We start from the raw sequence: 12576 nt of genomic DNA, 5'->3' as shown, positions 1-12576 counted from the left end.
GAAAATTTGTGAATTCCATAATTTATAAGCAACTCATTAAAATAAAGAAATTTACACTTGGAAAAAAATTGTACATTGTTTATTGATTGACTGAAATATATTTACATTGTTAATAATTTGCTATAATACAATTTAAGAAGCAGCAGACACTTGATTTTCAGATGTAGCTGCTGCTTGCGCAGCAAGTTTCTCTGCATCTCTTCGATTCCTCCATGAGCGCATGTAAGTTCTGGGATGTATAGGATAGAATCCTGAAAGGCCGAACAACTCCAGAACTGGCCTTGATACGTGAGCACCTTGTCCTATCCAGTACGCAATTCTTTCAAAATTGAGTGCCAATAATTTTTCGTTATGTTTGTTTGGAATTATATCGTACGTCCCTAGCTGCTCAACTGGTGGTTGTCTTTGTTCTAACTTCCTCTAAAATTAAATAAATTTGTTAGGTTCATAATTTAAGAATTTATATATCAATTTAGTTATATACAAGTAGAAAAATTTCCTTTTTTCATACAGGCAAATCTACAAATTAAAATTTTTTTTTTATGAAAATAAAATATGAATTGGAATATATATAGGTATAGTTTTAATTAGTGAATTTAAAATCCCTCTTGTGAAATGAATACTTTTAATATGCCAATTTTACAACTTTTTATAATTTTCAAAAAATTGTGAGGCACATTAAAAGTATTTATTTTACAAAAGGGATTTTAAATTCATTTAAGTACCAAGTATCAATTAATTAATTAAAAAAAATTAATTCTTAACAAAAAAAATAAAATAAATAAAAAAAAAAACTTGAAAAAACTTCTGCAAGTTAATTCTTTAACAAGTTTATAAATTAAATAAAGACGTTATTTTACAAGGTTCTATAAAATTCCATAACAAAGCTGTAACTAAAAAAATTTCTTTTTACAGTAGTAATGTAATAACCTCTAAATAGCCGGTATTATTCCTGCAAATTTTTTAATTTTTTTAAGGACTATATCAGTACATCATGCACCTCAATTTACACAAAAAACATATCATTTACTGAACATCTTTAATACTAAATGTCAAAATAGAGTATAAATTTTTATTAAATTAGTAATTGTAAAATTACCTCCATAACCACTATATGATAGAACGGTCTATTTGTACATCCGAATCTGACGAACCTAATAGCTAGTGCGGCACATTTTCTTAATATTACTCCCGTTCCTGATGCCGGATGAAGCGGCGTTCTGACCATATTGTTTTTATAAACAAATACAAATTATTTTGTTTCCTAGAAAAATACAAATTTTACAATAGTTTTGAAGTATTTATTTTTCTTATCCTTTCGGCCAGGGTTGGCAAGCTACAATGGTAACAGTTATGAAATATGATTAGATCGACTTTTAGGCCACAGTCCCATGGCAGCGTTTTGCGTTGCGTTGTAATGGGAGAGAAAAAGACGCAAATATACGTTTGCTGCATTCTCTCTTATTACAACGCAACGCAAAACGCTGCCATGGGACTGCGGCCTTCGGGTACATGGAAGTCCAAGCACATAAAAATTAAGATCTAAATATTACTTTAATGATTTAGAATAGAAATTGGTCTAATTTCTTTTATTTTCTATAAAAATTTAGTCTCATAGAGGATACAGTTCAAATTTGTTGCATATTGTAAACGGATGGAGAGTGTTTTAACAACGTGAAGTTAAGGTGTGAGCGCTCCTTTAAATTTAAAGAGCTGCAGCGTTTCTACGCGGTTATTGGTTTGATTAAGGCTGAAGTCCCATGGCAGCGTTTTGCGTTGCGTTTTGTAACTAGGCAATGAGTGTGAGAGAGATACAGATATATGTTTACTCTATTTGCACTCATGGCCTAGTTACAAAACGCAACGCAAAACGCTACCATGGGACTCCAGCCTAACCGCGTGTTAGTAATTGTGGTTTGTTTATAAATATATATTAAAATCATAACCGAATTTTAATTTCTTGAGATTATTTTTCTTGTTTAACATCTAATGCTTTTCAAATGTACAAAAGTGATAAATATTGAAACAATAGATTCACATATATTTACAGGTAAAATTTCAATATAGGTTATTTTATTTTGCTAGCGAAATGATGCCGGTAGTAATTTGAAAATTATTAAATATAATTGAATCAAGAATTTCAAAAAAGGCACAACTCCAAAAACCGTAAGCGTCATTTTTACTATCAATTTATTATGCAGAAATGACTCTTACGATTTTAAGTTTCATAATTTATAAAGAGATCTTTATTTTGCTGGTACGATTAAATTAAGTTACTATAATATTTAAAATTTTGACGTTTCGATACAAGTTCAGTACTTTGCTAATAGAAAATCACAAAATCTTTTAAACATAACATACCTACAATATAATTTATACCAAAATGAGAATGTAAAAATCTTTTTAGCATAACTGAATCGTTAATTTTGAAAAGGGCTTAACTTTGAAAACCATAAGAGTCATTTTCACATAACAAATGATAGCGAAAATGACTCTTACGGATTTCAGAGTTGAGCCGTTTTCAAAATTCACGATATATTTATACGACATTAATTATTTTGGGTACATTATTATTGCACAGAAATACAATTATTAAATAGTTTCGTTACAATAAGACATTAAAATACATCAATGTATATACTAAAATAATATTAATTTTAAATATATCGTCAAATTAAAATAAAACGTAAGTAATCGTTTCTTCTACAAGTTTCCTAACAAAAATTATTCTATTTAAATAATTCAATTCTCGTAGTTGAATTCTGATAAAAATTGATTTAAAAAGAAATATTTGTTAAAATTTTAGAAAATAATTAAGTTTTTATTCAAACGCAACTTTTAATTCTTTAAAATGTTAAAAATTAAATTCTTTAAGCTTAAATAAAAAAAATTTTTAATTTGATTTAACTTTTTCATATAAAATACGTAATTATGACAATGGACTAACTTTTGTTCCAAATCTATATCGGGTACTTCCTTAAATATAGCATCTATCGCCGGCATTTTGTAGTAAAATTTTATATAAAAAATTTTTTCCACCCTCTAAAAGAAATCCTTTTTCGTTTTTCATTTTCCCAAAATAAATAGGCCCCAAAGACCTTCATTATTATTATTCTTTATTAAATTTACTTTAATTATAATTTCTAATAGAATTTCTTTATTAATTTACAGATACATATAAGATACTCAACTTACAAAATATTCTCTAAACATGGTTTAGAATTGTGAGAATTCGCCGAATAACGACATAAAGATATACAACTAGATAGTCATGTCTGCTTTAAAAGCTCACGATGTCAGTAATTCGTCGAGAACCAGCGATATAAAAGTTAATGAAGAAGTAACTTTTTCGCAGTTAAGTCTCTCTCAAAAGACTTTAGATGGCCTTTTATATTGTGGTTTTATCAAGCCCTCACCAATACAGTTGAAAGCGATTCCTCTTGGTCGCTGTGGATTCGGTGAGTATTCTTAATATTAATGTACCTAATAAGCAATGTTTCAATTGAATTTGTTTTTAATTTTGTTTTCGCCCAAAAAAAGTTTTAATTCTCTTCTTGTAATATGTAACAATATCCAAAAGGAATTTAGAAGTTTAACGAAAACTTAAGGATACAGAAAACAACAGGTTTTAATCAATATCAATTAAAAGTATTTAACTAAAAAAGGTAAAACATGACAAGAAACAACTTATCACAATGATCAAGTGTTTTTAAAACATAAAATGCAAATGACATGCAATTATCTATTATTACGTTTTCTAGATCTACAGAGTACTCAGTAACATAAATATTATATATTCTCCTTTTTACAAATCGACAGACAAGTTTTTTTCTGACTGTGAGCATTGAAAGTTCTCTTTTAATTATTTACTGAACATTGTTTTAGTGGTAGATGTGATTCATTTATACCTTTTGAAGTAAACTTTTACGTAATGAATTTATTCAGTTAATGCTTTACGTAGCAATTAAATAATATAATATCGAACATAATACATAATAATAATAATAATAAAATAATTAAATAATAACAATAAAAATCTAACATTCGTAACAATTTTCGGTTGGAGTAAATTCTACGATTTCTTTAAAAATTAGTAGGATTTACTCTAACTGAAAATTGTTACAAAACATTAATAAAGTACCTTAAAGAGGAATTAAGGTAATGGGATAGGAACTAATTCACAATTCCCGTCAAGTTTTCGAAGTGTCTTCTTTTCAAAATAACAGTCAATAGTGTATATTTTTATAAAATGAATCTGATCAGTAAAGCATTATGCTTCATTATCATTTGGATAAAAATCCTGGAATCTTCCACGATTAGAAATCACTATGGCGGATTAGTAAAGTATCTAAAGAAAGAGTCAAAACTGCACCATGTAGTATTCCTCTTTGATAATGAATTAATGAAAGAAACAACACAGACTATCCTTCTCTCTGACCAAAACCTACGTTATACCTCCCAACCACTTTTTCAGGATTGTCAATAATTAATATACGTTCTTAAATAAATAAATTTATAGTTTTCTTCAAATTTTCTCAAATAATCATTACTTTATTTATTTTAACATATCTACTATTTATTAAATTAATCAATTGTTTATTATTATTATTAAAATATTAATTACTTATGTAAGAAAGACTCTGATGTCAAAGTTTAAAAATGAAAAAATTTTAGCCTTTTCGTAAGTCGATTGAAAATTGAATTGATTAATTGAAATTGAACCTCTGTTTTTATATAACAAAACCAACGTCGGCATGTCGCAGGCTAAACCAGAAAACAGTAATCATTTACTCGTATTTCTCTTCGTTCAGTTGATTAAACATAAAATAATAGAAAAGTTATCATTCTTCGGCTATTAACAGATCTAATCATATAGGAAATCTCAAATAATGAACTTTTTTTACACAGATTTGGTGGTACGAGCAAAATCAGGAACTGGTAAAACAGCAGTTTTTGGTCTCATAGCTTTGGAAACACTTGATATTGAACTATCATGTACCCAAGTATTGATTTTAGTTCCTACGCGAGAAATCGCTGTTCAAATTGCAGATGTTATATCATCCATTGGAAGGGAGATGAAAGGTGCTTTGGAAATTTTTTTGATTATGTACGTAATTCACATTTACATTTAATTAATAAAGTTAATTGAACTGCTTTTAGGTTTAAAAGTAAACTATTTCATAGGAGGGGTTTCGTTAGATGAGGATAGAAAAAAACTGAATAAATGTCATATAGCAGTTGGTGCTCCTGGAAGAATAAAGCATTTAATTGATAAAGGATTTTTGAAACCTAATACTATTCGTCTTTTTGTGATGGATGAAGCAGATAAATTAATGGAGACAAGTTTTCAGAAGGACATCAAGTTAGTTACTGCATTTTAACATTAAATGTCAATTTTTGCTTTTAAAAAAATCAAAGTATCGAGAAATTATCTCATTTATGAGAATAAATGAATTCTTTTTTAAAATAATTTTTTAATTTTTCAGTTACATTTTTTGTAAGCTTCCAACGGAAAAACAAATTATATCCTCAAGTGCTACGTATCCAAATGATTTGGAAATATTTTTAAGTCAATATATGAGTGGACCTGTTTTGGTATCAACCGATTATGATGGTCCAATGCTTGTTGGACTGAAACAATTTGTTGTTATTGTTCCACACCATCCGAATGCAATGAAGCAGGTTTGTAACTGGTTAAAAATATTTTTGTATGTAACTTAAAGTTCCTTTTTCTAGCCCGCAGATGGTTAAAGTGTTTATTATTTATCTAGGGTAATAATGGCTACTTTATTTACCTGCGAGGGGGAATTTAACAATTTTATATAAATTTTTGCCTATTTATTAATTTTTAATTACAGCTACTTGTCTTATCTTTGCAGGTACATATTAAGACCGAAGAATTGGCAAAAATATTCAGTACGGTTCCTTTTAAACAATGTTTGGTGTTTTCTAATTATCAAACCAGGTCAGTATAAACTTAATAATCTAATAATATTAATGCCGCGAATTGAATCGCAATTCGTCATCTTTTACAAGGGGAGGTTAAAAATCAAAGAGAATTTTAAAATAATTTAGAATTTTAACCCCCCTTTTAGGGTCGAAATTTTTTTTTTAATTTCCTAAATTAGCTACACATTTGAAGTAATCCCTCTTTTTATTTTAAGGGCTCAATCTGTTTGCAATAAGATCACATCAATGGGATTTCCAGCCATGTTTATAATAGGAAGTCAAGACATGAATAAGCGTCTGGATTCACTTTCAAAATTGCAAAATTATGAATGCAAAATAATGTTGACCACAGATTTAACAGCAAGAGGTATCGACGTTAAAAATGTGAATTTAGTGGTTAATTTAGACATTCCAATTGATAGTGCAACATATTTGCATCGCATTGGAAGAGCCGGTCGTTACGGATCATACGGAATTTCAATAACTATTATTTCCGATCGAGAACTTAAGAATTTTCAAGACCTAATGTTTCACGTTGGAGGGAAACATTTTTCAATTTTCAAGTTACCAATTCCCTATCCGTCGGACATTTGGAATATGAATAACGTGGATTTTGAAAGAGTCTCAGCCAGTGATCTGGAAAAAGCAATAGACAATTGTAATGAACAAAAAAAATTTACTTTATCGAATCCAAATGAACAGAAAGACATAATTGAATATAATTCCATCACGTCATGTGATTTTAAATTAAAAGCCGAAGGAGCAGAAGAACAGAATAGTGAAGAGTCAATACAGAAAGACTTTGAATTAACACAAAATGTTAAGAATCTATTTCATGAAGATAAAAATCCAGAAATTTACAAATCAAACCAAATTGTTCATAATGGTCATTCAGAAACTGATGATAAATATTGTGTAGAAAATGATTACGAAAATGGACTAAATCCGTCAATTGTAGTTCAGTCGGAAGAGCCAATTATTAACAAAACTGCAAAATTAGAATTAGATTCACATAATACTGAAATGTTGAAATTAACAGAATTGTTTATTAAAAAAATAAGTAGTTGTATATTTAATGAAGATTTTAAAGTAAAGGAAGAAGGGACTTTTCCATCTGTTTTTGAATTGTACAAAGAAACAAAATACACAGGTAATTAAATATTATTGTTTATTATATTTTTCAAGCAAAATAACAGTACGAATGCAAGATTTTTTTGGACCAAAAGTTATATATTTCGCTTTCTTTCAGGAAATGGAGCAATCGATTCTACGGAAGAATGTGTTTTAAACACTCAAAAAATTGTTGATGAAAAATTTAGTACACACAATAGAAATATTAGGAAGAAAATTTTATCAGATAGAGTTAAAGAAAATGGATATATAGCCAATGGAGGGGGAAATAATATTAATGAGGATATAAATTCTAATATGGAAAAATTCCTGGATTATTTGACCATTACCACAAATATGCGATGCGAGGCAGAGTATTTATCATATATGCTAAATGTTGATTAAATAAAGTTACTAATTATTTTGGAGAAATGCAGTGACATTTTTGGACAAGTTGGTTTATTATTATTGTTTTAAGTTATATACACGAGTACAATTTGAGATCCTGCTGTTCTCATTTTTACGGACTGGAATTAATTATACAGTGTAAATAATAAATATACAGTATCTATTTTATGCAATTAGCACGGTAATTTTTTTCAACATTTTTCTTACTCAGCAAATTTTTTAATTTTTAACTACTTTAGGCTATGAAAATCTCTTGTTGAAGTAAATAAAATCAAAATTTATTTTGAGCCCGCTTTCGATTAAAAATATTAAAACGCTAAATTGTGTCCTCTCGGTCCCTTAATCTCGCCATTGTCGCATTTTGCGCCCTTGATACGAAAATAACTATCGACTATAAAAAAAAGTAAAGCATGACAAGAAACAACTTATCAGAGTCATCGAGTGTTTTTAAGACATAAAATGCAAATTACATGCAATTTTCTACTGTACACTTTTTTAGATCCACAGATTACTGAGTAACTTAAATATTATACATGCTACTTCTTACTAATCGGCAGACAAGTTCTTCTCTGACTGTCAGCATTGGAAGTTTTCTGTCATTATTTACTGAACATTGACTCAGTGGTAGACATGATTCATTTTATACCTTTCGAAGAATACCTATTCAATTATTGCGTAAGTATCCATAAAGCCTACTAACTTTGTAACATAAAGATTTTTATTTAATCGAAATCAATATATTTAAATATTCAATTAAATTCATTTGTATCAAATCTCGTTTAAGAATTTCGCTATTACTCGCAACTGCCGCTGTCCTCAAATATCTAAAAATCTCATCAGGGAATTCTGCCAAGTCGATGCCGTGATGCAAAACAGTCCTCTGAACAACGAACAAGTTGACGAACTTATGTTGAGACGCTAAAGTGAAGGAAATAAGCAAAAATCTTCATATCCATCAGAGAGTGTTATAAAGATAGAATGTTATCAAGAAGTAAAGGTAAAGATTCTTATAATAGTCAATCTGCATCTCAGAACAATTGTTAAGTCAATTCAGTGGAATAGAAACATATCTGGTTTGTTTGACTTGTCGAATAATTTTGAATGCGCGTTTCGGAATGGCATAGTAAATCAATTCAGTGGAACTCTCTAAATCTAAATCAGCGATAAGTATGACACTATTCTAATTAGAGTATATGCGCTGTGAATAAGTGAAATTTCACTAAATAATCAGTGACGTTTCACTGATTAATTAGCGCATATGTGACCGCGTCTGAGAAAAGGAACCTTATGACCAAAAAAATCGATTTTTAGATTTAGACGGTTTCTTACATTTTAATGTCCTTAAAATTTAATGCAATAAATTAGTCTCGGGTTAACAAATTTTTTTTTGCAATTGTTTAAACAAATTTAATAAAAAAAATTTTTTTCACTTCAAAATAATTTTTCAATAAAAATATATTTTTTTATGACGAAAATGACTATAGATATATTTGCTTAAAATCAGTAATTTGGATGAAAAACTTTAAATTAATTTTACTCGAAAAGTTGAGTTTGGTTGTAAGGTCCCTTTTCTCAGACGCTATACTTTCTCATTCTTCTGAAACGCGCCTTTCATATTTTTGTAAAGTCAATTCAGTTCTCATGAAATAGAGCTCCGAGGCAAATTCACCTATTAAGAAAAATACAACTTTTGAATTATTTTCAATTCTCCGCTTCTTACCGGGTAACGAAACACTTCATTATAATTTTTAAAGAAATCGTAGGATTTACTCCAACCGAAAATTGTTACAAAAGATTAGTAAAGTATCTTAAAGAGAAATTTAAGTAATGGGATAGGAACTAATTCACAATTCCCGTCAAGTTTTCGAAGTGTCTTCTTTTTAAAATAACAGTCAATAGTTTATAAGTAGGAATATAGTGAAATAGAAAAAAGTGTATAAAACAAAACATTCGAAAATTTTTACAAAATGAATCTGATCAGTAAGGCATTATGCCTCATTATCATTTTGATGGAAATACTGGAATCATCTACGATTGGAAATCACTATAACAGATTAGTAAAGTATCTAAAGAAAGAGTCAAAACTGCACCATGTAGTATTCCTCTTTGATAATGAAAGAAACAACACAGACGATTCAGTAAGTCTTCTTGTCAAGTCAATCAATAGAAACTTTCCATCTTCAAGTATCGAATACAGTAAGAGGAGAAATAAACAGTTTAGGGTTTATCTAAAATCTCTTAGACGTTCAAGAAAGACGGCACTATTTGTATTCGTAAAAGATAGTGTAAATGTATCTACTGAAATGTATGGAGGATTTCTTTTACCAATTAGAGGATTATCGCAATCTCTACCCATGCCGAAATGTTTAATCGTACATTCTCATGTGTTACCTGACGTTAATCTGAACAAAACATTATATTATCTATGGAAAAGAGATTATTTGGACGTTACGATTTTGGTCTATCATGAAGAAGAGTCCAAGTCACTGAAAGAGAAAAGCGACAAGCAATCTTTTCTGCATCGTTTGAATCCGTTTACAAAAAAGTACACTGCCCTTCAGATATCAACTACAAGTCAATGGTTTCCAAACAAACTTAAGAATTTACGTGGATACCCTTTAAAATTCTTGATATCAGACGGAAATAAATCGGTGTCAACTAAATTCAGCACAGGAAAGAAATTTGCTGAAATTTTATCACACCACATGAATTTTAGACCTTGCATTCATAAAGCTATTCCACATCAAAAAGTGTCTACTCAAACACTTTTGAATAAAAAGAAAGCTGAAATGTTTTTGAACACAATTTTGTTTATTGAACATTTACAAATAAATATTTTAGAATTGGGTTATATAATGGAGTCTGATGCAAGAGCTGTAATTCCGAGAATTACAAAATCTTCGAAAGTAATTGTTCTTTCACAAGAGTTCCTGTACATGCTTCTGGGAACTATTGGTACGATTTGCGTACTTAAATTGACTGCGATTATGATGCGATTCAACAAAAGAACATGGACAGCATCGAACATCAGTCAAATGATAATGGGACTGTCCGTTATCGAGGAACCAGTTGAACCGACGGAGAGAATAGTGTTTGGAACTGTATTACTCGCTTGCCTCGTGTACACAGGCTACTTTTTTTCTGCCATCTTGGACCTCTCACTGCAATCCTCACCAGAGATAGAAACTCTTGCAGAACTCGCTACATCGTCTTTGACACATGTAATCAACAGTCCGACTTTATATACTTCAATGACATTAAGTTCTAACCTTCTTATCAGAAAATTAGCACAAAATTCTACTGTAGTTCCAGCTATCAAATCAAATTTGGGATGTCTTCTATATTTGAATGATTATCAAAATGTGTCCTGCATTAGCGGTGGAGTAATAGCACACGTTAATCACATAAAGGAGTTAAAAGGAGAATTTAATGGAAAGATGTTGTCAGAACCAGTTGCTCATGTGACCGAAGGATTTGTTTCAAGAGATAACTCTCCGTTCACTGATCGCTTTAGGGAGATTATTGTGAAAGCATCAGAACATGGTTTTATTGCAAAACTCTTCAAAACTGTCAAACTAGAGCATCAGATTGTGGAGTTACCACAGGAAATCGAGAAAGAAAAGTTATTGCTGATCTCCTTGTACGTACTTTCGATTGGATTTTCACTGTCGATTCTTGCATTTCTATTTGAAATTTTCGCAAGTATTATTGGTGAAAGAATGTTTGCTTTTTTAAGGAGTTTAATATAAACCCAGTGGGTACACTTGTTCAAAAGACGTCCTTAAAAATATTCTACGTCTTTGCCATTAGATTTCTTTAAGACGTCTTCTTGTTTTAAACTTTGAAAGTAGAAAAATTTCCATAAATAGAAAATATTATTTTTCAAGGTCAATTTGGATTTGGAAACTACTGAAGATAAAAGTTATGGGAATTTTTCTAAGTTAACGGCTGAGGTGTTTAAGACGCAATGCTTCAAGGGAAATTTATCAGAGTTCCATTCCAGCTTCGTAGAATTGTTTTATTATTTCTGTATAATATATAAAAATATAAAATGAAACTCAAAATAAATTGAATAAGTATTACTGGGTTTCAACTAAGAAAATATTGTGAAAGAAATGTCTATTTAAAAAGATCTGAGACTTGGAAAAGACGTCTTTCGGACGTCCTTTTTTGGACCAGACAGAGAATATCTTATTTACATATTTTAGTTGTCTTTATGGTGTCCGTGGGCAAAAATAGACGTCTTAAACACGCTTTTAATGCGTCCGTCTATTATATTGTCAACTACTATTATTGCAGTCTTATTTTTATATTAATTTAACAATACAGGTAATGTTGCAGTAATATTACCACGTAATACTTTTCTGAATTGTTATGTATCATGATACCTAGGTTGTAGAAAATAAGTTTTTGGTAATACTGCTTGTGAGAATCAAAATATTTGTAAAAATTCAGTTTTGAAATACAGCTAAAATACCGTAGCTGGATTATTTTTAGACACTTTGAACCTAAATGGTAGTAATTCACTCAAAAATGACCAAAGAAAAAAATTCTACTATAAGAATGTTTATCAAATTGTATATACTATATACTATACATCAATCGATTCGTTTTCGTGTCAGGAATATAATTTTTAAAGAATCAATTCAAATTTCAATAAAGAAAAAAAGTTATTATTTCAAAAAATACAAAAATCGATTTTTTGCAAATAAATTAAAATTTTTTTTAGATATTTTTGAAAATCTTTTCGTATGATTTTAGATATTCGTGACCGTGATATACATACAACATTTTAACAAATATTTTAATGAACAAAGGCACTCAATTGTGAATTCAAATAATTTTTAAATTTGCAATTAAAATTTTTCAACAATTTATTAATGAAATACTTATAAATATGATTATTTTCAATAAAATGTTACAAAATTTTAATTACAGTTGCTTTTTGAAATTTTAAGTCAATTTGAAAATTAAAAATGGTAGATTCAATATGGCGGAAAATTAAAAATTGATGCGTTTTGAGGATTGAAATTCTCAAATGTGAGTGCTAAATTAAAATTTTATGATAGATTTAAAAAATTAAAAATGGCGGATCCAATATGACAATAC

At 29.2% G+C, this 12576-nt stretch overlaps 3 protein-coding genes across 3 annotated transcripts; 2 read left to right on the top strand and 1 right to left on the bottom strand.

Moving 5' to 3' along the window:
• Positions 1 to 57: 57 nt before the first annotated feature.
• Positions 58 to 1347, bottom strand: LOC122505358 (probable 28S ribosomal protein S16, mitochondrial). Its single transcript, XM_043616887.1, has 2 exons — positions 1100 to 1347; positions 58 to 420 (listed from the first exon to the last, which is right to left on the bottom strand). The coding sequence occupies exons 1-2, from the start codon at positions 1226 to 1228 to the stop codon at positions 133 to 135; spliced, it is 417 nt and encodes a 138-aa protein (XP_043472822.1). The 5' UTR covers positions 1229 to 1347; the 3' UTR covers positions 58 to 132.
• A 516-nt stretch (positions 1348 to 1863) lies between these two features.
• LOC122505355 (probable ATP-dependent RNA helicase DDX20) lies at positions 1864 to 7640 on the top strand. The gene is made up of 8 exons (XM_043616883.1): positions 1864 to 2050; positions 3172 to 3458; positions 4909 to 5082; positions 5161 to 5362; positions 5487 to 5682; positions 5880 to 5965; positions 6165 to 7099; positions 7199 to 7640. The coding sequence occupies exons 2-8, from the start codon at positions 3272 to 3274 to the stop codon at positions 7462 to 7464; spliced, it is 2046 nt and encodes a 681-aa protein (XP_043472818.1). The 5' UTR covers positions 1864 to 2050; positions 3172 to 3271; the 3' UTR covers positions 7465 to 7640.
• On the top strand, positions 7439 to 12081 carry LOC122505356. Its single transcript, XM_043616884.1, has 3 exons — positions 7439 to 7512; positions 8025 to 8142; positions 8252 to 12081. Exon 3 carries the CDS (start codon positions 9435 to 9437, stop codon positions 11214 to 11216), a length of 1782 nt encoding a protein of 593 aa, XP_043472819.1. The 5' UTR covers positions 7439 to 7512; positions 8025 to 8142; positions 8252 to 9434; the 3' UTR covers positions 11217 to 12081.
• Positions 12082 to 12576: the final 495 nt, after the last annotated feature.

Source organism: Leptopilina heterotoma, unplaced genomic scaffold, assembly GCF_015476425.1.
Source record: "Leptopilina heterotoma isolate Lh14 unplaced genomic scaffold, ASM1547642v1 Lhet_353, whole genome shotgun sequence".
Classification (NCBI taxonomy): Eukaryota; Metazoa; Arthropoda; class Insecta; order Hymenoptera; family Figitidae; genus Leptopilina; species Leptopilina heterotoma.
Note: the sequence above shows the minus strand (reverse complement) of the source record. Positions and strands in the feature narration are given on the sequence as shown.